The following is a 21,750-nucleotide window of genomic DNA, read 5'->3' as shown; positions in this document are numbered from 1 at the left end:
ATTTCATATCATTAGAAATAATAGGGATTTTTATGTCCACCATGAGCTGGCAGGCAGAGGTAGGATAAGACATGCGGATGCAGCATACCCTGTGGCATCATCGTACTGTTGGGCACTGTTAGCATGCCGCTTCGTCACCTCGGCCGGCACTAGCGCAGCGTGTAAACGAGCTGTGAAGTTTTTTCCTTTATTCTTTTCTTTTCCATCATTTTCCAGCATTCAATCCCACTCGAAAGATGAGTCAACGTCCAGCTTCCAAGCGTCTGGAGGGCATTATTAGCACTGCCGTGCATCGGAGCTTAACGCCCACCAAGCAGCGCCTTCGTTAGTTGTGAGAAGAAACACGATCGTGGTTCGATCTTGATGATACCAGCAACAGACGAGTGGAAAGCATAAGGAAATAGTGTGCATTTCAAGGAACGTCAATATGAACGTCAGCACCTTATTCAGTTCAGAAGCCTCTAAGCATCGTTGACAAATTGAAGGAATCTGTCTCTTTACTTTTCATACAATTCCTACCGAATCACTGGGCTGTGCAACGTACAGCGTATACTGTCAAGTAGATTCGCATCCCAATCATATTATGTCCCATACTCAATTCCTATACGCTTCCCCTGACCGGATATTCAATTAGGGTTGGTTCTAGGGGGCCCGGTGCAGCTGAATTTTATCATCGCCAATCTTTTGGTGCCGATGCAGTGCAAGTATGGAAGTGATTTTAATTGAACAGCTTTTTGCACCTAATAAAGGGGTTTCGATAAGGTTCTCCAACGTACGTGTTAATTACAATCTTCCAGAACGTTACCGTCCCGGGAAGAGCAATGTTCTATAACAAGATGCGTTACGATGGGAAAGCCACTACAAAATAAATTCAACTTTCAATTTTCTCACCCTTTTTTAATTCCTTTTTGTTAATCCGACCAACATTGGAATAGAATCTGGAGCAGGAGGCTTCTCAATACATAAAAAAGGCCCGGGCATATGTCCTGCCGACCCATCCATGTTGATGGACGAATGCTCCGTAACGATAACCCGATCGTGGCCCCAAAAAAAAACGGTTGCGGCCGGAATATGGAGGGGCCCGCTGATTGGCGGTATATGGGAGAACGTCGCCACCGTGGTTTGTGGTTTCCAACGTGTTCTGTGTGTTTTTGTTTCTTCCATCAACCGTTTCTTTGGTTCTCGTTGATGCCCTGGAGCACCGGACGGGTTGATCGTCAGATCGGTCTTTGAGTCGATCCTTTGGCCGGTTCCCGTTCGATCACCTTTGCTTCCCGTTCTTACCATCAAACTCGTGACTAACGGTTTTGTCTGTCTTACTGTCTGTCTGTTTGTCTGTTGGCCTCTCGCGTTCTCGTCCATGGGTTCTTTCATTATTTTTCGCTTGGGGTCTCGTTGAGGAAGGTTAGTTCCGTGGGCTAGTTCTTTTGAACTTGATGCCGCTTAACGCCAGCGCGTGTCTCGATGAGGCGTCGGTTCATTTGGGTTGGTCAACGAGCGCGAGATCGAAAACGAGGTGTTTGTTTTACGCTTTGACTATACCTCCACTGCGAATAGTAATGAGTTCGGTTTTATTAACCTAATGGAAATAAAATAAGTGAGGGGATACACTAACGCATCAGGTTTTGAACTTAAGATTCAATATTTAATAACAGAAATTCGTTAGCGTAAACGACAATGTGTCAAACCCGATTCAACACTTTCTAGTTGGGCGCTGCTTGAATCAACAAAAAGGTATGCAAAACAAGACCGTTACCGTTAACAACGCGACCGGAAAGAATTGACATGCCAAAAACCGGCCAGGTGCCAGCAAGCACACGAAACAAACATTGATACCAGCCAGCAGGCAGGAAGTGATAAGAATGGGTCGTTTTACCTTATCAGATTCCCTCGGGGTTCTCGAGGGTCGAACGCGCCAAAAACCGTCTCGAGAACACGTGGATCATGCGCACTCGACAGTTTTTTCTATTGGCGGGCTCTTGGAATGTTACTGCGCAGATTCCGCAGGCAGAACGTGAACATGATGGTGATTTAAACGCCTTGGCAAGCAGGTGAGTGGCACGCTGCCGTTTCGGGGCCATTGTTATCGTTCCTCATCTGCGGCGTTCGATTCGAGACGCTATTGTCAGGAGCAGCGGGCCAACGACACCTTGGCCAGAACGCAAGAACACGGGACTCGTTGCACAAAAGAACAAAAACCACGCGGAGCAGCTTGAAGAAAGTGAATTCTTTTTGGCACCGGCTATTGCTGGTGGTACGCGATGAAATGCCAAAAATCGTTACAGCAGACCGTTGGTTCGGGGTGGCAACTATTGTCTACCGGAGAGTCGGGAACCAAAAAAAAATAAAGGCCATAGGTAACACCGGGTGTAACGGCTGCACCGGTAAGGTCCCTTGCCGACACCAAGCCACTGAGGTTCAGAAAAGTGTGGCAAACGCAGGGGATCGATTCGTTCTGACGTAAGATGCGCAGCTTGCGCAGGACAGAACGAAGGTGACACTTTTGTCATTGTTTCCTCCAGCCGTATCCCCGACTGACCCCTTGGCAAGAAAAAGTGTAGCGCCTTACGAGGAGGGACACACAGAATCGAAGATCTCGGATCCTTTTAAAGGTTAGTAGCGCACCCAGCAGCCGGTCCGAAGCGAAACCCAAATCCGGCCAGATGCGTGTGCACCGAGCAAGGACCCCTTTGGAAACGCTCCTTCCTCTGGTATTTTGCTTCCGGTGTAGCGATCCTGAAGCTCGTAGGGTTTTCCAACTTGGAAACGTAAAGTGATTTAGATCAGCAACAATAAATGACTTCAATAACACTGGAGCCAAACAGTTCGATTTTACTTTCATCTAACCACAAAATATTGCGCCATTTCTCGACCGGCCAATTGATGTGTGATTTTAGATGCAATGGTTCTATTTATGAAAAAAACCTTTAAATACCATCTACATTTCAATTAGCAATAGAATATATCCGTCCGGTATATCCGTTGGATGGCTGCTGTGCAAGAGAGAGACCGATAAACATTTTTTTCCGATTTGCGCTCTTATTATTTCGAACAACCAGATTTGGCACTGTTTACGAATAAAATTACGACGAATAAAATTACGAATAAAATTAACTTTTTTATTGTTATTGCACTTTTTTTTATCAATAATGTTTAGGGGCAAGTTTAGTATTTGTTGTATATAACATTTTTCAACAAGCATGAGCCTTAATTCATCAATCATTCTCGCCCCATTAGCGATCTTGATACTCGAAATGATTTTAGCTCCTTAAGTTTGAATGTAAAACATATGATATTGCAAGCATAATCATCTTCTTTCGCTGACAAATGATGCGCGATATTTGCGCTCAAAATCAATCTGTACCTATGTCACAGTTCTACCGTGAACAGCAGCAATCAACGGTACTGATCAACGTATGAGATAAATTGAGGTAGGGCTGTCGAATAGAGAGTTTCGCGAACATCAACACACCTTTTAATCGCCACATGGGATGCTTAGTTCGATCTGCAATCTTCGGTTACTTCCGAGACAATTCTTCCGCCATCGACAATCCGCATAGGAACGTGAACGCAATTCCAGAACATCTCGACCCCTCTCGTCGTCAATCGGTCGGGTGATTCCGTTGCGAATTTAGCTGGAAAAGTTCGATACCCACGGGTTTCCCACGATCGTTACCAGCGGCTGTGGCTGAGGGAACCCAATTTGAAGGTTCTTTTTTTTGTTGAGAAAGTTTGGCCCGAAAATTCAACATTCAATGGACGTAGTACGGGCAACAGTCCGAAAGGATCAACCACCCCTCGGATTTAGTCAGACCTCAAATGTGCAGCCTCTCTCTCCTTCGTTCTTCTCGTAGCGTAGCTTCGGGAGCCAAATATCCGGGACATTGTCTCAGTTCCCCCTGTCTAACGGAGTGCATCTCGACGCATGCTGCATATTGGCGCCAGCGTCCGTGTCATCCTGGGAACCTGGTTCTCGTCGTGATGCTGGCCACCATCCCAAATGGACACGGACACGGTATCATCAATCTTCTTCCCAATGTCGCAGGATACCCTTACGAATTGTGTCCATGGTTTAGCTGGAGTCCTGGGAACCTTAACGTTTCTGTCCCACGCACCAGGGTATCGGCAAAAGCGTAGTGCGCCAAACGCAATTGAATCCGTCATTTATGCGCAAACGAAATCCTACATCTGGTCGCCAGACTGTCTTCTGTGATACCTCCTTCGTGCGTTCCTGGCGTCCAGGCAACGAAGAAAAGTTTAACGGCATTTTCGGAAATTACTGATTTCCAAATTCTCGAACTCTCTTACTCGATTCCTACCACCTCTTCCGCACGCCAGATGTCATACAGTACTCATAATTAACGTTTATTGGCAACATAAACATAGAATCGATCCTGCAAGCCACATGCTTTACTGCCAACCGACGAGACCCAAAGAGGCGCCTATGAAGACAAAGAAGCCGAAAAACAATAGTAAGGCCAAAGGTAAACAAATCACAAAACACGATATGCCATAAAAGGATATTCCTTCGTTGGCCATATCCGAGCTATACGATCCTTCAACGAACTTTCCGCACGTTTTCTCCTGAAATGCAAATGTACGAAGTTACCCAAACGGTTCAAAACCAACAGAAAATGTGTTAATTATTTAATGTTCTTACCTTCTGTGCATGGATGATAAGGTCTTGTCCCATGCAGGCAGGCAGATGCTGACCGAGGGTAGTTAGCGCCAGCTTTACTGTTGGACAGTCCCAGGGTCTTGATCGTTTCGACTCCGGTCTGGAGCTCATTGATGAAACGGTGTTACGTCCAAGAGGGTTTTTTTCCTAGAATTCCCGACAAACTGTTCCCCCCGAGAGTAGCGATTATTTTGGAAAGTTTTATTTGTGGAAAAACACGATTAATTTCCAAACGGAGAGTAAATGGGATCTCCGAAGCGAAGCTGCTGGTCGGAAGGCACTTTTCTTGGACTTTGTGCCGGAAAGACCCATCCAAGGTGTTGTGGGAGATAAAATTTATGCGGGGAAAAAACTGACCAAATTGGGAAATTTCTGACAGATGTGCGCGCAACGGGCGTGTGCATATTATCGGATACCGACGCCAAATGTTTGGTCAACCAATAGGCTCAATTTAGTCGTCTTCGTCGTTGCCGAGGTTGATTGTGGGATTTTTCAGTTGGGAAATACTTCCCGACAAATTCTAATTTGCCAATGTTGACATTTTTAATGAGATTCATCGGCGGCATCGGCGCAACTGCTGTCTCTGTCTCATATGTTGCTATTGAATATCTTCGCATAAACGCATCTTCCCTGAAGGTTCTGATACAATCAAAATTGTAAATGATGAAAAGGTAAAACCTTTGCGAACATAAATGTGTCCAGATGTTTCGGATTCCGTGAGAAGCTGTCATGGGAGTTTCAGCGCGATGATATTTATTTCATTTCAGTTTTTGTTTCTACCCTACTGAAGTATCTTCTAATTCCGTTAATATGTCTGTATTCCTAGTATAAAATAAGAGGCATGACTTTTCGCAACCTGCTTGAATCGAATTAATCAAAATAAGAAAAATCATTTGTTAGGAATCACGATTCAATCATTTGGGACATACATAAGCCACATCTAGATACAGGTTCGAGAAGCTCAACGCAATTAATCCGTTAAAGGACACTTTACTTGCGCAATGAATTTTTAAAAACCTATGGTTACTTTGGAACAAATAAAGATTAGATTATCGATGTTTAAGCCTCAAACCATGTCGGTGACCGAAATGGATAGGTTGATTTATAGTAAAAATAGCCGATAGCAATAAAATAAAGGAAAATTGTTGGACATTATTTGGATGTTTTGTTAAGGCATGCCTTGGCGGCGAAATAGACTGGACTGATTTTAAAGATACATTGAAGACGCTCTGACGATCGATCGATTTGCTTTCTCCGCTTGAATTTGGAAGGTGCACATAGATGGAGAGCGGCATATCGGTGCTTTGATGATTTTGCGTGGTCAATCGCTGCAACGAAAACCCGAAAATCTTAGAGTAGCCTGCCGCATGCCTAAGCTGAACCTAAACGGGAGTTATGGGACTTAGAGAGGCTTGAAAATATTTGGAATTCGTCTTTGATGGAGAGAGCGATGGAAAAAGAGAGACAGTCAGTTACATCACGAACGAATACCAGATACCACAACCGTCTTATGCTTGATGCCTTCGAGTTCTTCATCACTTTGACGGTGCAAACGATGGTTCGCATCGCCGGCTTTGAAAATCGGATGCAGCAAGTGAAACAACAGACCCGCTTCAAAGAGTGCCGCAAAATGTCGCAAAAAAGAAAAAAAGGAAACGGTCCAGCAGAAGCATGAGTCCTTTCGGCAATTCGTCTTTGATTTCTTTGCGCCTCAGGGATAGTCGACGGAGTATCAGTGTGGCTTATGCCAGAGTCACCAGGGTGTATTTTGGTCCTTTTTTTATCTTACGGGAGCATGTGATTTGGCGACAATGTTATAGAGTCGCAATTGCTGCTAACACCATTACTCTAGATACAAAATGCCCCGTCTTTGCGGATCATAGATCGATGAAAAAGCGGTGTGATCAAACGTGAATGTTTGAAAACACAGTTGAAACTGCAATTACGATTTGAAGAAAGTGGTCTAGATTCCTTTAAATTATGCTATTAAAATGCGGATTAGAAGAAAACAGACTAGAATAAAAGAAATACATCCATTGGCGGCAGTTCTTAATAAATCAACATCAATCGCTTCTTCGACTACACCACCAACGAAGCAAACATAATTCTAGTTGGATGAATAAACTCATACCGAAATCGATAGCAGGCAGGCATAGGAATCGATTGATCGATCGGCTAAAGCGATCAGGTCGCATGGCTCATCCCTTTTAAAAAAGGATACGTTTCCTGGCTGAAATATAAGATGTTTGCGGACGGTGACTTATAGCTCTGATGTCTTGGTATATCATAGTGTATGACGCGGGTGGTCTGCCGGACACCAATTCGTCACGTAGTTTTCCTCACAAAAATAGGATTGTTCGGCAACAGAATTTCAAGCCTCCTGTTTATAGGCAGGAAAACGGAAGACGGAAGGATGGAACTATCAACTCAGCTGCACGGTGCCTTTGACATCTGGTGACAAGATGTCTAGCTATAAGGCGTGCTCGCCAGCCAGCATGACGTGATACCATCCCACCTAGTTTTCACCTCCAGGCGCCCCATCAGCTCAGTTGGTGGCTTTTTTTTATTACTCCAAAGGTACCCTTCTTGGCGGGTGTATGCTGTCTTTGTTTCAGGTACTTATTGTCCTCTTGTTTTTCACATTTTCTAAACAGGATCCTTTCCCGTAGGATCGATTCCGCAGGACTACACAACTTGATCAAGGAAGGTTGATGCGAGAAGGTATTAGTACGAAGGGTGCTCAGGTAGATGATAGAAGGAAATAGGAGAGAAGGTTGAAGGAAGCATGCGGCAGCAGTCGGTATTCTTAATTCCTATAAGAATTCCCCCCGTTTTGGGAAAATGTCGCGGGAAAATCCGCTATTCGATGGCCAACAGACTGGCTAGAGGCAATATTCAACAGCCTTCTCTTAGCAACAGCAGCCTATCGCGCCTTGTGTGGGCACCGGCCCGGTGGTCGAGCATCAGAAGAGAGGTTTGTTGTCTATGTCGCCATCCATTGCTGCTTCGCTGAGGGGTTTTGAATACCAGACTCATTGAAATCCGACGGCCGGAAGTAAACACGATCGTGCTAAAATGGTCATGTTTCGTTCTGAACAAGTCGCCAGGCTGTCTGGCACGGTCACCGAGTAAATGATAAAGAAAATGAGAAAGCATTTCACTGCCTCGCATTAGATCTACAGTTGGCTTTCTGCTCATTTCTGTGTTCCAGCAATTTGAGTCCTTACGATGCACGTGTTGGCAATGCAGACGCATGCTCGGAAAAACGATCACTGGATCCGCGTGACGACGAACAGCTGGCGTTTTTCATGATTTTACGAGTTTTGTGTAGCTCTGGTCATTTTGAAGTGGCATATGTGGAATAGAGGTGTTAAGTCCGATGAGCCGCTGAAAATATTTTTAACGACAACGATTTAAATGTGGTAGGCTATGAAAACCTGTATTTGGAGGGTTGAACTAATGAAGAAACTACACTTACGCATTTTATTGTTCCTTCTTAAATCTTATAAGCTCTTACGCAATCTCGAGGGCTACACAAGGCGAGGGCTGCAACACTCCTCGCACTTCTTCAGTAATGTAATTTTGATAAATTAAAGCGGTTCAAAACTATTATTACATTTTTGTTTTTCAAATTAATTAATCAAACAATTAAAATATATTTGTATTCATTTGGCCCTGCCAGACGGAGCGTAAATTCACGCGTAAATTTACAAATTAATGCCAAAACGTTTATTTTTAACCCTTACATCTTGTCAATGTAAAGATTTGATAGCGTGTAAGGGTTAAAAATTAACGTTTAGACATTAATTTGTAAATTTACGCGTAAATTTATGCTCCGTCTGGTAGGGCCTATTAATTTAAATAGTAGTCCAATCATTTCCCAGTTCGAGTTTGAATATTCTAATCATCACAAAAAATATCTTAAAATAGTTTCACAATATGAACCATTTTCAAATCTCGCAAGCGTTGACACTATTTATTTAAGCTTGCTAGCAGATTGGGAACCTGCTATCGCTTGATGAGTAAGCTCGAAACGTTGTTCCACAACAGAAAGGCCAGTGACTAGAAAACGTATCACGAAGCAACTCAACATTTACTGCCTTTGAACTATATATAAACATCAATAAAGACAATCCCGAAAAAACGAAAATTAATGGCCCGTAAGTGTTTACGATCGGATAATCTGCATCTTCCACAGCGTGGTTTTAAAGCTCATGGTTCCATCCGGGAACGTAGGGTCACAGATGGAAGAGCTCGAACGATTTCGTCTAAAGGCTAATGATCATTTTAGGGGCCAAGGCAAGCGGTCGGCATTTGCTGATTGTATTGGTAAAGAACGAGACTAGACAATATCGCTCATCCATATCGCACCGGCGTTTGAGTAACACATTAAAGTTAGTTTATCGACGCACCTACGCGGCTTGAGTTTTTAGATCAGCAAAGGGTGTTTACCGTGAACCGGTCAGCGGGAGACATCCTGCCTAATCGAAGAGCTGGAAGCACCCGTGAGATAGTGGTGGACACGTTACGCCGGTTCACCTTCGAAATCTTCACCTGGCGTCAGGTGAATTACGTGGAAGAAGAACAGTTTAACACTTTCGACCACCAATCGAGTGTTGAAGTAAGGCAGACCCGCTTTTCGATTACGGAGGCGTTCTTTGACTTTTATTCACGAGATTTATTTGCGCTTTAGGCCGTTGGTTGAGCATAGTATAGTGGCACCGAATAGTTTAGTTCTAGTATTGTCCGATCAGTCGTCGGTTGGCGTATAAATTATGTTGAAATCTCCCATTGTTGCGCCAGAGACTGTAACATCTTGTTCAGTTCGGTGCTTTTCAGAGAAAATAAATTACTCGAAATGTCAAAGTAAATCCATCGAAACCGTTAAACTACATTTTCCAGTTTGAATAATAGAGAACATATCGTACTCGGCAGCTAAAATAAAGGTAGGCCAAGAACGGGCTTGCAATCCCAGCAATGGTAAAGCTACTTATGTATCAATTCAACCAAACGGTAAGATTGAGATTGTACAAATTGTACAAAACCATACAACACCATGATCAATATCGTGCATCAGTCTTTGATTCAGTTTTCCTGTAAATTTTCGGTGTTTTTATGATTCTTCGAAACCCGACCTTTACCTGCGGTGGTTGATCTTGATGGACAAATACGGAAAGGTGTTTCTGCTGTCGAATCTGCAGCACCTGCCTCGTGCCGGATGGGTGGAACCATCGCAGCATGTCGCACGTTTCGGAGACTTGCTAGGGTCAGTTTTAATGGCATTGGCGAGCGACCGTTTCTGTTTCGGAAATCGAAAAAGATAAATTTACGACCGAAAACCACCACCACGAGGACAATGTTGCCGGTTGGCATCATTGTCGCAAATTTGATGCGCCGCCAGAAAGCCTGCCCAACAGTGTACAAGCACTTGTTCAGACCGCAAACCACTCACAGAAGACCTCCACAGTCTTGGAAGGTGTTTTATTCGTAACACCACTTGAATGCAATGGCGCTTCGTCTTGTGATTTTTATGGCTACCTCTGTTAATGTTTAATGCTGGCAGGTTCTGCAACAAAGCTGCTGATTCGGATTTTTCTATAAAGCAGTCACGGTATGTCCCTTTTTGTATTGCATCCTTAAAGGAAGGCAGTTTGCATCGTAACATGATTTTTCTTCGTCCTAGTACCGTTCACACAGTCACATTCGTAAAACAACATTTACATTTATCGCCGCGGGAACGTATATGGAAAACTCAATGGAAATAGGAAGCTCGTATCACTAGCATGACCGTTGTTGGCTAACCCTAGGTTTTATTTTCTGAACAACCTAGAGAAAGAGTTCTAACGGTTGGCACAACAAATCGTAAAGAAATTTTATTTTCTCATCACAAGCCACGCGCACACGATCTCACGACTCAACGGTCTTAACGTACCAATGTCTAGTACAGTATCCCGGGCTAGGATTATGCAAATAAACCTGTCCTCCTAAAGGTACAACAGGGTCGCCAAAGGCCAGCGAGCTACTGGCCCTCTGGTCCGGCTATGGGACGCTAGGGGACATGGATTTATCGGTCGCTTGGTGTCTGTGGTACCAAAGTTGAACCCCTGTTCCACCATCAAGGATAAGTCCATAATTCGCCCTTATTATTGAAACAAATTTAACTTTTTTTCAATGAAGGAAGGATCATGCACCATATCCTCAGACAGGACGAAACGCTACGTCCTCCCAAACTTTAAGATTGATGGAACGTTGCATAGTGTAACGAAGTATTTCGACTGCTCTTTGTACCTTGGGAAAGCTGCCTAGCTACAGTAGTGAAAGGACACTGCAATGAAATAAGGGGCATGTTGAAATAACCGTTAGAACATCCTCGTATCAAGTGTGGTCGTACCATCTGCACTGGAAGGTAAACCCAGCTCATCAATTGCTATCACGTGAAGAAAAAGATAAGTTCATAAATCTTTCACACGAATCACTCTCGCCAAATTTACTGACACACCCAGTATTTCGAAGTAGCATTGGATGGTTAATGATGGCGCGAAGGTACACTTTCTCGTACTTTTACACGTTATTACAAATGAAATTTCGTTCGTTTCGTTTCGTTCGTCCTATAAAGCATGGCGTTAAAGTCCGAGGAACGGCAAGCGTCCCCTCGTTAGAGTTGTACGTGCTGCGCAGTGCGCTTGTAATGCGCAGCAGGCTTACAAGGGCCTCAATTATCACTGGTTGTTGCCAATTTTAAAAAAGGACCCAACCGAGACAAGGTGTTCGTCCTTTTGGCGTGTGTACGCTCGCTCTCTCATTCGCTTGCTTCTTCCCTTCACATCACACAACTTCAAATCCTTTATGGGCCCTAGTGTGCAATTGAAATCATAGCGATCAGCGGTCGAGGCGACGACGACGACGGGTTGCCCTAGTCTATAACAAAGGGGTTGGCATCGTCGGTTGATTTATACCGGGTACCGGGTGTTTCGACTACGGTACGTTAATGCTAGTTTGCTAGGATACAATCCTAACGTTTTTGCGAAAGGCACCTGCATTTTTTTCATTTTTGATTTGATCACCTGGCCGCTTTGATGGCTGGCCGGGAGGATCAGCTAGATGGTCTCGAATCGGCTCAATGCAGTTCAGGGAATTAGATGGATTCCGGTGCCCTTCGACTTTACCGAGCTATGTCACAACGCTCATGCCAGAATCCTTTTGCGTTGATTTTTTTTTGCTGCTCGTGCCTGTGTGCAGCCAATTGTTCTACGTTCCATGCTATGGGATCCATGAGCCACCATGATCCCGACAGGACAACTCTTGGCATTTATTCTTCGTTACTTTCCACATTTTTTTGACATGGTTTTTTTATGTTTGGCATCTTAGATCATTGTTGAGAATTTCAATTCGCCAATTTATATACATACACATACATCAACAGAATCTTTAAAATTCACAGTGAGGGGAAAAGCATGAACATTAAACCTTTGGCAAGCCTTTGTTGCCTGTGGGGTTCTTCTGGCTTCTGGAGGCTAGATTCAGAACCAGCCTGTTGGAACCTGCTGTCTTTGAAGTACCCAGCCGCTCATTTCTATGGTGAATTGAACCACGGGAGGTGGCTTCAAGCAGGTGTCATGTTGAGCAAATAATGACTTTAGTCCCGAATCCTTCTAGTAGAGGGTATTGAGAATTTTTCTTCTTATTTTAGGCTGTTTTATTTTTTTGGTCACACAACATCTGGTTTTCCGTGATGCTTCAGTCAAGTAAAAAAGGGTGTCTTGAAAAAGTATTATTTTCAGATCACTAGAATTATATGTAATATCGAAACTCTAATACAGATACAGAATACAGAATACAGAATACAGAAATTCCAATACAGAATAATGTTACGAAATATTATAATCAATTTGCACACGATAAAGTACTTTCACCTACAGTATTCTAATAGTAATGAAAAGCCCGGCACAATATATTCAGCATGTACACTGCCTGCAGCAGGAAGTCCTTCAAATAGGATAAAGAAATAGTAATGATTGCACGTTGTGCCACTGCGATGCAGTTTTGTTCACTACGCTACAAAAACCTAACACAAAACGTTCGTTGGAAAGCGAATCGAAAGGGGGTTTGTAATCATAAGGAATCAACCATCCCAGAACAAAAGCGATGAATACCTACTTCCAACTTTCGCGGATGGAAAAGCAACATGATATGTTAACCGTGACAGGGGTTCTTCTTGAGCTTTACCATTCAAGTGAAAAGCCAGTATCCCTTTTGTGACAATCGTAGAACGGTTTTGTCAACCGCCTTGAATCGTTGGCGTGTAGTGTTTCAAAAGGTGCCTTTTTGCTTAGAGAAGGGTTACCCATTCGTTGAAAAATTATTTCAAAACGGAAGGATTTTCGTCCCTTGAATGTACATTATCGCATTTCTACGCTGTTACGCGGCCAATTCGTTATGGTTCCTGAAGTGGTAGAAAATTTGGCAACCAACAGAACCGGTCACCAACATGCTCAGCTAGCACTTGCACACCGTCTCAAACCTGCAACAGTGGCCACTCTTGCAGAAAGAAACGGTTCTCCAAAGAATAGGGAGATTCGATCAGGTACATTTCTCAATCCGGTACGGATCGACATTTTAGTTTTTAGCGACACATAACGCTACCGCTGGGCAAACAATGGCCTTTGCATTAAAAACATAAAACACGAACACGACCCCACGTTTGCCAAAAACAAAAAAAACCTGTACTTTCGTGAATGTTGAAAGAATCTTGCAATGAAAAGAAAAAGGTTGATCCTTTGCAAACAAAGGGTGTCATAAAAGCCATTGTTTTCAACTGTCGCATACTATCGCATCGGCTTCAACGAGTGATCCTTTTAAGACCACCAAGCAGTGCGGAGACCAAACACCAGAAGGATGTGCGCCAAGGGTTGATCAGATCCGGAAGACCTTGTCTGTTAAGCTCCCAGGATATAGCTTAAAAATACGACAAAAAACAGACTATTAACACTACTTTACAAACAACATATAAAATGTTACTTTTTAAATTCTGTTAGTTTACAGAGGCTTATATTGAAATTATCTGTTCTTGTTTAAAATTAAATGAAGGAATTTCTAGACGATTGACCACGATTTTCTATGCATCTTTTCGTTCAAATCATCACTAATTTGGGTAAACATGTTAAGACGGCCAAAACAAACCATAATAAGGACCGCGGGAATCGGTAAAGATTGTGTGTCGGCAGTATTACCAATAATGCTGCTGAAAGGCAATTAACGCACAAAATCGTCAACTAATCTTCCGTGTGTAGTTTAAGTTTTCGGCACTATTAGCAAACAGCGCGCAGGCCAAGAACCTTGTATAGTTATAGCCCTTCAAAACAAAAAAATACGAGCGACGAAGGATTTGCAACTGAGGATCAAGATAATTAATGAGCATCATGACGGTTAGATTCTTAAATGTTAGGAAGCACATCGTTGCATCAATTTTGCATCACAAACCCTCTACGAGACTTGGTATGGGTGTGTTCTAACGCATCTTCAAGATATGCTCATTCAGCCGACAAAGTTCTCTGGTTGCATGAAAGAAGATCAACACCAAAGATCGTTATCTTCGAAAAACGTTGCTAATCCTAGTTGAAAAGCGTCGTCTCGTAGCTTATTTACGGAACTTTGCCTGCACTTCTCACTCTTTCTCTCTCTCTCTCTCTCTCTCTCTCTCTCTCTCTCTCTCTCTCTCTCTTTTCGTTCTTTCTTTTAGCGCAACTTGGGTGGCTAATGGGACGTTCGATTCACTTGTTTTGAATTCTGGTTCGTTACTGGTTTTCCGCACCAGCTGACCCAATTCCAGTATCGATTGCATCTTCACTGGCAACATGAAGATCTTAACACAAGAAATCCGAACGCCGAAGGAGCAGAGAGATGTAATTACATGCAAGATTAAAACGATTCGGTTTGCTGCTTAATAATTGGAGAAAAAGATTTGGCCAGAATCTTATAGTAAGGGCTATCAGGTAGTCAAACAGAGCGAGAACCGAAGGAGAGTTGGTGATCGGATTGCTGGATGTCGCCTTCCACAAGACAGGGAATCAACTTGAGGATAGCTTCAGTGGGTGAAACGTCTCATATTCGTCAGCCATATTCGTTTGTCAACAAGTATGCGCAGTATAAGATTGATTAATTTTAGTTATCGGTTCAATTGTTTCGCGTGGTTGTGCAGTGCATGCGTTAGCTCATCCAATCAATCAACGAACCTCAAGACAACCTGTTCAGCTAGCAAGCGCTTATGAATATGAGCAAATCAACCAACTCCATTAAAGGACGTCGATCCTACGCAATACTTTTGGCGGTTATTGTAATGATTTGTTCTTATGGTTGTTTTGTTTTCCGCGTTATTATTTGTTTTTTTTTTTCTCCGTTCCATCAGCTACAGTCGACAAGTCGTAGAAGAAGTTAAATGAAAAACATGTTTTCGATTTATATACCATCTGCCCTTGTTTGGAACGGTCGACTAACATAGCTGAATCCAAAAAAACCGGTCGATTCATCAAGCGTTTCCGCACCAAAACCGCGAACAGAACTGATCGATTGACTATGCGCCCGGTTTGCACGTGGGATTGCGTTTATTGGGATTTAATGGGAACGTTTATATGATTTATGCAAATCAAGTTTGCGGGATCAGAGGTAGAGTTAGCAGCAAAAGAGCCGAAAGCAGATTAAATCGAAGAGCAACGCTGGTGTCGGTGCTTTATTGGTTAGGAATGCTCATGGACAGTTAACATCCTAGTCACCAGATTGGATGTTAAACAGAATCGCTCACGTTGTAAGTCTAAAGTTTAACTGTTGACCAGACAAGATCCATCACTGAATCGTTATTTCGTCTTGGAAACCAAAATGAATTGAATCGATTTTACATTCGCTTTCAGATCTATACTACCATTTTTCAAACAATAGTTTGATTCCATTTTGATTCCGCTTTTTTCCAACTCCCCAATTCAGCGGCGATGATGGAGTGATGAGCAGTGCATCAATAACTCTGCTCGCCCTAACAGACAGTAAGGCAAACAACCGAAACATATATCACTGAAACTGCAGTTCGGTTAGATCCTTTGAAACCCTATACACTAGCGGCTCCACAAAGCATCATTCCTTCAAAGCTTATAGTAACATGTAAACTTCCCAGGTGAATTTCCGGTCAGCCTGTGTTGAAGTGTCCTCCCCACGCCAATGTGTTCATAATCAGGGGTAGGAGGGGTGGGCTTGCTTTCGATCGGTATATGGAAAAATGATGGGTATTAGCCTTGTCCGGTCCGTAAGACGGTCGACGTTAGAGTTGTCACAGATAAATAACCTGGCTGCCAAAGCCGTGATATCTCCCCCAATTTCGGCTGACTTATCCAGAACCCCCACATTCTGGGCGTTTCAAGACCCCTTTTCTTACGAGGCACCCTAGCTCACACCAAGGCATCGAATCGAGAAGAACGCACTTTATTCATTCGTCAACGAGGTCACCATGTGAGTGGCAAGCGTTGCGATCCAGAAAGTGTTCGTTGTGCAAGCACAGCTGCGCTCCGCATGTAGGGAATCCCTCAACCTGAATCTCTTCCGATCTTGTTCCTGTTCTTATTCGTCTTGAGGGTAGTAGCATTCATGGTTCAGAACCTTCTGAATCGTTCGAAAACCGCTCATGCATCAACAACATGACTATCAATCGTCAGCTCAGAGTAAATGTGTCGATGATGCTACACTCACACCTAAGGCGTCACTTCCTCACAGTCGAGGTCTTCCAGGTCGTCGCTTTTATTTTTACCTGGTTTAGGATAGACAGTAATTGAAATAAATTAAATATTAAAATGTTATTCATCATCCATCAAATCGTCGATATCGATGTAAAGGCCATCTTGAGATCGTATCTCTCTGTTTGATTATGTTCTTGGTGATGCTGTGAATGGGTGAAGAAGAATCTGTTTCTAGAAAAGCTTTAACATTCCTACATTAAGATCAAAATAGAGCATAGTGTCGTATGTCAGCATGAAAAATACAATCATAAAAGATACGAAGAAACATTAATGAGTATATGTTGAGTTTGATGAATATTTACATGCCTGCTTGACTCCAATACATTTCCAAGAAACTGTGGATTAATGCTCATTGAATCAGAAGTGTAAGTGATCTTTAAAAGATAAAATACGAAAAGATAAGTTTCCTAGCAGAATATGAAAGCAATTTTGGTTCGATATATCTGCTTATATTCTGGTTTTTTTCCTTTAAATTTTCTATGTTATCTCGGAAATAGCTTATCTTTAATGAACACTTTCTTTAAAAAATACATGTTTTTAAACTACCCAACAAGCATTTTTGTACATCAAATCCAAATAAACATATTCTCTGGCAGGCTTCATGTTAATCCGATAATCACACCCTAGAGAGTAAAAATTGATGAATGGATGCATGGATAATCGAACAGCAGACCCAAATAAACATATTCTCTAGCCTACGTAATTCTACCTACCACCAACAGCGCCGTTAGAGGGCTGCGGCGTGTACGATAGTCATTTCGAATTCACAACAAAGCCTCTGCGAACAACTCAAAAGCCGTCACGCTGCTTTGCCAAAAGCTAAACGACTAGCTTTTTGCGAATACCACACGCACGCCCTGCCTAATGATAAGATTCGTCGTTATACACGAGTAATTTTGTGAAGATGTTATAGGCATGGAAAACAGTAAGATCCTGTCGAAAGAATTATTTTCTTTACGCAGATATTTCTTCAGTACTATTTCAAGATGGCTAACGACCGCCCAAATGTCTCTATCGCAATGCTTGAAACGCAACGATGGATGCTTCATTCAATTTACGTTTTGTTGTCTACGGTAACAGAACCTTTCTCCCTCGCCCTCAGGAAAAGGTACATTCCGGACAGTGTTGGACATATTTTCAGCAGCGTAGAAAAAGGCTAAACAAGGAAATGGAGAACGGTCGCATACACACCCAAAAACTAGATGCACCCAAAATACGAAGCTTAAAGCGGAATTCAACAATGAAAAGATGTAAGGTGCATTCCGACAAATCTATGAATGTGTCCTGAGGATCGGCAGGTCGAAGCTGCACCGAGTACTCTTTAAGTTTTGGCACAATGCTCGAAACAGAGAACAGTTCGTTTTTCTAGGAATTTCTTTCAGAACCTTCGTGTAGAGCAATGAATGGAAAATTTTGAGCTATTCTGTAGAATTGTCCTAAACTCGGACAGAAAATGGAGGCCTCGTTGTAGAGCATGCATTCCATAGACCTTTAATGGTGAGATCCGCAAGCAAGTGCACGTTTCTTGTTCATATTATTTATGTCACTTCGAAGCGCCGTCCGGTCAGTGCATGCTTTGCACAAGAGCGAATCCTGATCATCGATCACCATCTTTTGAGATCAGAATCTATTGTAGTTAGAAAATATGTGCTGGAGCAATTGGACGAAATTGTCACAGTTTATGGCAACCTCGTGCTTACACACCTGAGCTGTTCAATCGGCATCTTGTGCTCTCTTACTCATGCCAAGAAATATTATGTTCTTGACTCGCCTGACATGAGCAACAGCGCTTCCGCCAGCCGAATCGAATTAGTTTTTTTGTGGATTAGCTCAGAACGGAACAGGCGCGAGGCAAACAGTAGCTATGACGTCAAGTCAGTTCGCTTGGCCATTGGACCATACTTCATGCGCCAGGCATATTTTCACAAAACATTAACTTGCCAAATAAGATAATGTCCAATAAATTTACTGCGCATGCGAAATTTCCTTGCACTTTTTAAACCAAACATTACGTATGATAGCTCATGCATTGTTGGTTTTTGGGGCTTAATTGTGGGGTTTCTACATGATTTTAACAGAAGGGTTAAAGTGTCTTCAGCAATGAATGAAGTGCTTTATGCTACTTGCCATCTGATTGACTTTTCACACTCCTCAGCCTCAGGGCATCCACGTAAGTATCAGGTAACGGGATTTTTTACTGTTTTATCTACCCGTTTTGCATACTAGTACCGGATGTTTGCATGTTATCATTTGAAATTGAGTATGCAAACGAACCATGTACGCAGTCGGACATACGTAAAGTTATGTGTTAGAGCTGTGTGAAGGTATTCCCCTAGCTTTTCCGATGATGTAAGTTGGGCAGCGCATAAATACATCATTTTGCAATTATTTTCAACGACTTAATGTTCTATTTATTACCTTTCTCAACGATCCTTGTGGGAATCCTACGCCACGCTTCATATATCTAATCATTACAACCAGGGCCATCTTTCCCATTGAGCACAATGGGCACGAGCCCAGGGGTTTGTTAGGGGCTTGTTAAAATCACTACGAATTTGGTATTTTGTTTGAAAATCACACATATTAGAAATTAGAGGAAAAACATGTATTAAACGGGTAACCATCTTCAACTATCCGAAAAGATCACGCTACAATTGTAAAAGGGGGGGCGTTATCATAGTGTGCCCAGGGCCCCCAAGAAGCTAAAGACTTAATCAACTTATTTTAACATGCAGTAGTTCCTGTTTTGTAATTGTGTTTATTATTAGGCGCACATCTAAACAAACTTCCAGCAAAATGCTGATTAGTTATAGAACTATCCGTACAATTGAGTTAGCCATAGTTAGGCTGGTGCTGATGTTGGTTGCGCTATGCAAATTTATACTTTCGTTATTATGCGCCCACAAAGTAATTTTAAACATTATTTTATAGAATGTGGCATGACGCTTTACCATTACGTTTTAGGAATTTCGTCTTCAATGCGTGACAGATGAATGTTGCGATCAGTTTGTGTCGGTAGCCCTCCGAACTCGCCAGTCTTAAGACGCCCGCGTAAATCCAATGCACGAATGTCGGTCATCAGCGAATGTTGCTTGTTCTGCAAATCCTGGTCGATCTTGTTAGCGTGATCCCGCAGGCCATTGAACGTTGTCTTGGCGGTGTCAATCTTCTCTCGCATCGTTCTGATTGTATCGCGTAACCTCTGAACTTCCTCACGCAGTCCATGGTAAGAATCATCGATGCAAAGCTCCATACCTGACCTTTGTGCACGATTCTCCAACCTAGTTTCTACCACTTTCAGTGCTTGGATCTTATCGTCATAAGCCCGTTCAAGTGTTTCGATTTCCCGGAGACATTTTTCCATCTCTTCCTTCATCTGCTTGCGAAAATCAAGGAGTAAAGACAAAATTGATGCAAGCAAACTATCAAACAAACCTTGCCAAGCTGATATTCAAGCTCATTGCGTGCCCTTTGGGTTTCGAAGATACGCTTCCGGAGCGTATGGGCCGTACGATCCTGCTGAGATCGAAGAATGTTGCGAGCTTTCTCACGAGTCGCAAACAATGATTCGCGGATAGAGAATGAATCAGATAGGACATTCTCGGTTAGCATTACCAGTTCCTCGCAGTATTGTAGCCAGTTGCCGTACGTACAGGAGCTGCTCAAAAGAAAGCTCAAAATTTTCTCATCAATAATAGAGCCACAGCCACATGCATATACTTACTCTCTGGGCACGCGTGTCGGGTCCGTCTTGAAAGTAACGTCGCCGCAGTGCTGGTTCACCTGCAGCTGATGAGAATCAATCGCCTGTGCCTCATCCTTATCGGTAAGGTCGAGCTCCAGCTTGAACTTGACTTCTTGTAGTCGATTAAGCTGCTCCCAGGCGGCTTGGTTTTGGTCACGTAGCAACCGCTGGTTGTTCTCCACAATGCACAGCTCGTTCTTCAGCTCGGTATCGCCATCGTCATATGTTAGTTCTGAGCCTAAACGGCAGTCCCGCATGCCTATGCACTCGGTCACCACTGTCAAAGGCGTTATGTGCGCGTCCAGATCCCGTTCGGTATTGGCCTTCTCCTCCTTGAGCGCCTGGATCTCTTCGACAACCCGGCGTAGCATGATGCGCATAGTTTCACGCCACCGATCCAACTCTGCCACCCGATCCGACATCCGATCATTGTTATGATACGTATCCCAATGCGTCTCTATGCGGGTTTCATTACGCAGGTTGCGGGCACTGTGTCGTAACTCAAATGCATCCGACCGCTGGGCATAAGCCACATTTTTCAACTGGTTCAATCGGGACTGCCAATCTGCAAGACTCAAATGCTGCAGGGGTTTCTCAAATGTAACCGCTGCCTTGTTAGCCATTTGTCTCTCGTTGAAAATGTATGACCTGCCACCAAAAATATACAAAACACGTTACAAAAAAATACCGCCCTGATTTTTAAGACAACCACACGAAAAACTTCAGATCCTCAGACTGAATGTCGAATGTATGCCGCAAAAGCATAACCAAGGTTTGCTTGTTGGTTTGTTTGTTGCGAAGAAACGGACGTTAGCGACCGTTACCAGTTTCCATGGTTAACGCTTGCTTTGACATGTTGATGAGCTCAATGTGTTCATCAAACACCTCGAAATACGTTCCAGCATATCTAGCTTTTGAGGTTAGCAACATGCGATCAGAGAAAATAACAGGCGCACCCCATATAACAAATCCGTCGAGCGGGTTTTAGATAGACTTTGTAGACAGTTGATAAGTTATGAAGTGGATAATAGTCACAGTTCGCTTACAATACATCATCGTAGAGTTCTGTTGGGCTGTACTGTATCAGCTCAACCGGTACTTTCTGAGTAAATGATGAATCTTTTAATGTTCTCCATATTTTAGTAAGACTAACAGCTACACAGGAGGGTGTAGAAAACATTCCAATACTCCCAGAGTCAAAACTTCTCAATCCACTGAAGTCGGCCCGCCGAGGAAGTCCAACCAGATTTTTCTCTACCGCAATGCCACTAGTATTAATCCCCTGAAGGAGGTACTGGTCCACGTAGTATCCTTCCAGGAATCGATTCTTACGTAGAACATCTACACGTGCAACGGAAGAGCGAGAGTGGCGGCCCGCAAAACGATCATAAAAACAGGTTTATGGTGGTTACCATGTTGCCCTGTTTATGCTAGCATGTATCGGTTATCCCGCAACAACACCGACATTCGCGATGCGTCAGCAGGGCGTTTTGTTTCGGTTTGACAACAACGGAAGAGACAGCACTGGTACACCGCTACCTATAGTGTTC

The 21,750-nt window shown here is 43.1% G+C and overlaps 2 protein-coding genes across 3 annotated transcripts in view; one reads left to right on the top strand and one right to left on the bottom strand.

The window, feature by feature from the left end:
* The window catches only part of LOC125948255 (37 kDa salivary gland allergen Aed a 2-like), a 136,492-nt gene that overhangs the window by 48,854 nt on the left and 65,888 nt on the right, over window positions 1-21,750 (top strand). Inside the window, exon 1 of one of the 2 annotated variants that reach the window (XM_049674151.1) lies at window positions 16,263-16,268. The exons of the other annotated variant lie outside the window; for it this stretch is intronic. The gene's annotated coding sequence lies outside the window, so the exon portion shown is untranslated. Of the gene's footprint in view, window positions 1-16,262; window positions 16,269-21,750 lie in introns of those variants that run through there. 2 annotated transcript variants of the gene reach the window in all.
* Window positions 19,409-20,823, bottom strand: LOC125948252 (tektin-2). Its single transcript, XM_049674144.1, has 3 exons — window positions 20,180-20,823; window positions 19,891-20,113; window positions 19,409-19,831 (listed from the first exon to the last, which is right to left on the bottom strand). The coding sequence occupies exons 1-3, from the start codon at window positions 20,821-20,823 to the stop codon at window positions 19,409-19,411; spliced, it is 1,290 nt and encodes a 429-aa protein (XP_049530101.1).

The sequence above is a fragment of the Anopheles darlingi genome, chromosome 2 (assembly GCF_943734745.1).
Source record: "Anopheles darlingi chromosome 2, idAnoDarlMG_H_01, whole genome shotgun sequence".
Lineage (NCBI taxonomy): Eukaryota > Metazoa > Arthropoda > Insecta > Diptera > Culicidae > Anopheles > Anopheles darlingi.
This window is presented reverse-complemented; position numbering and strand designations above follow the sequence as displayed.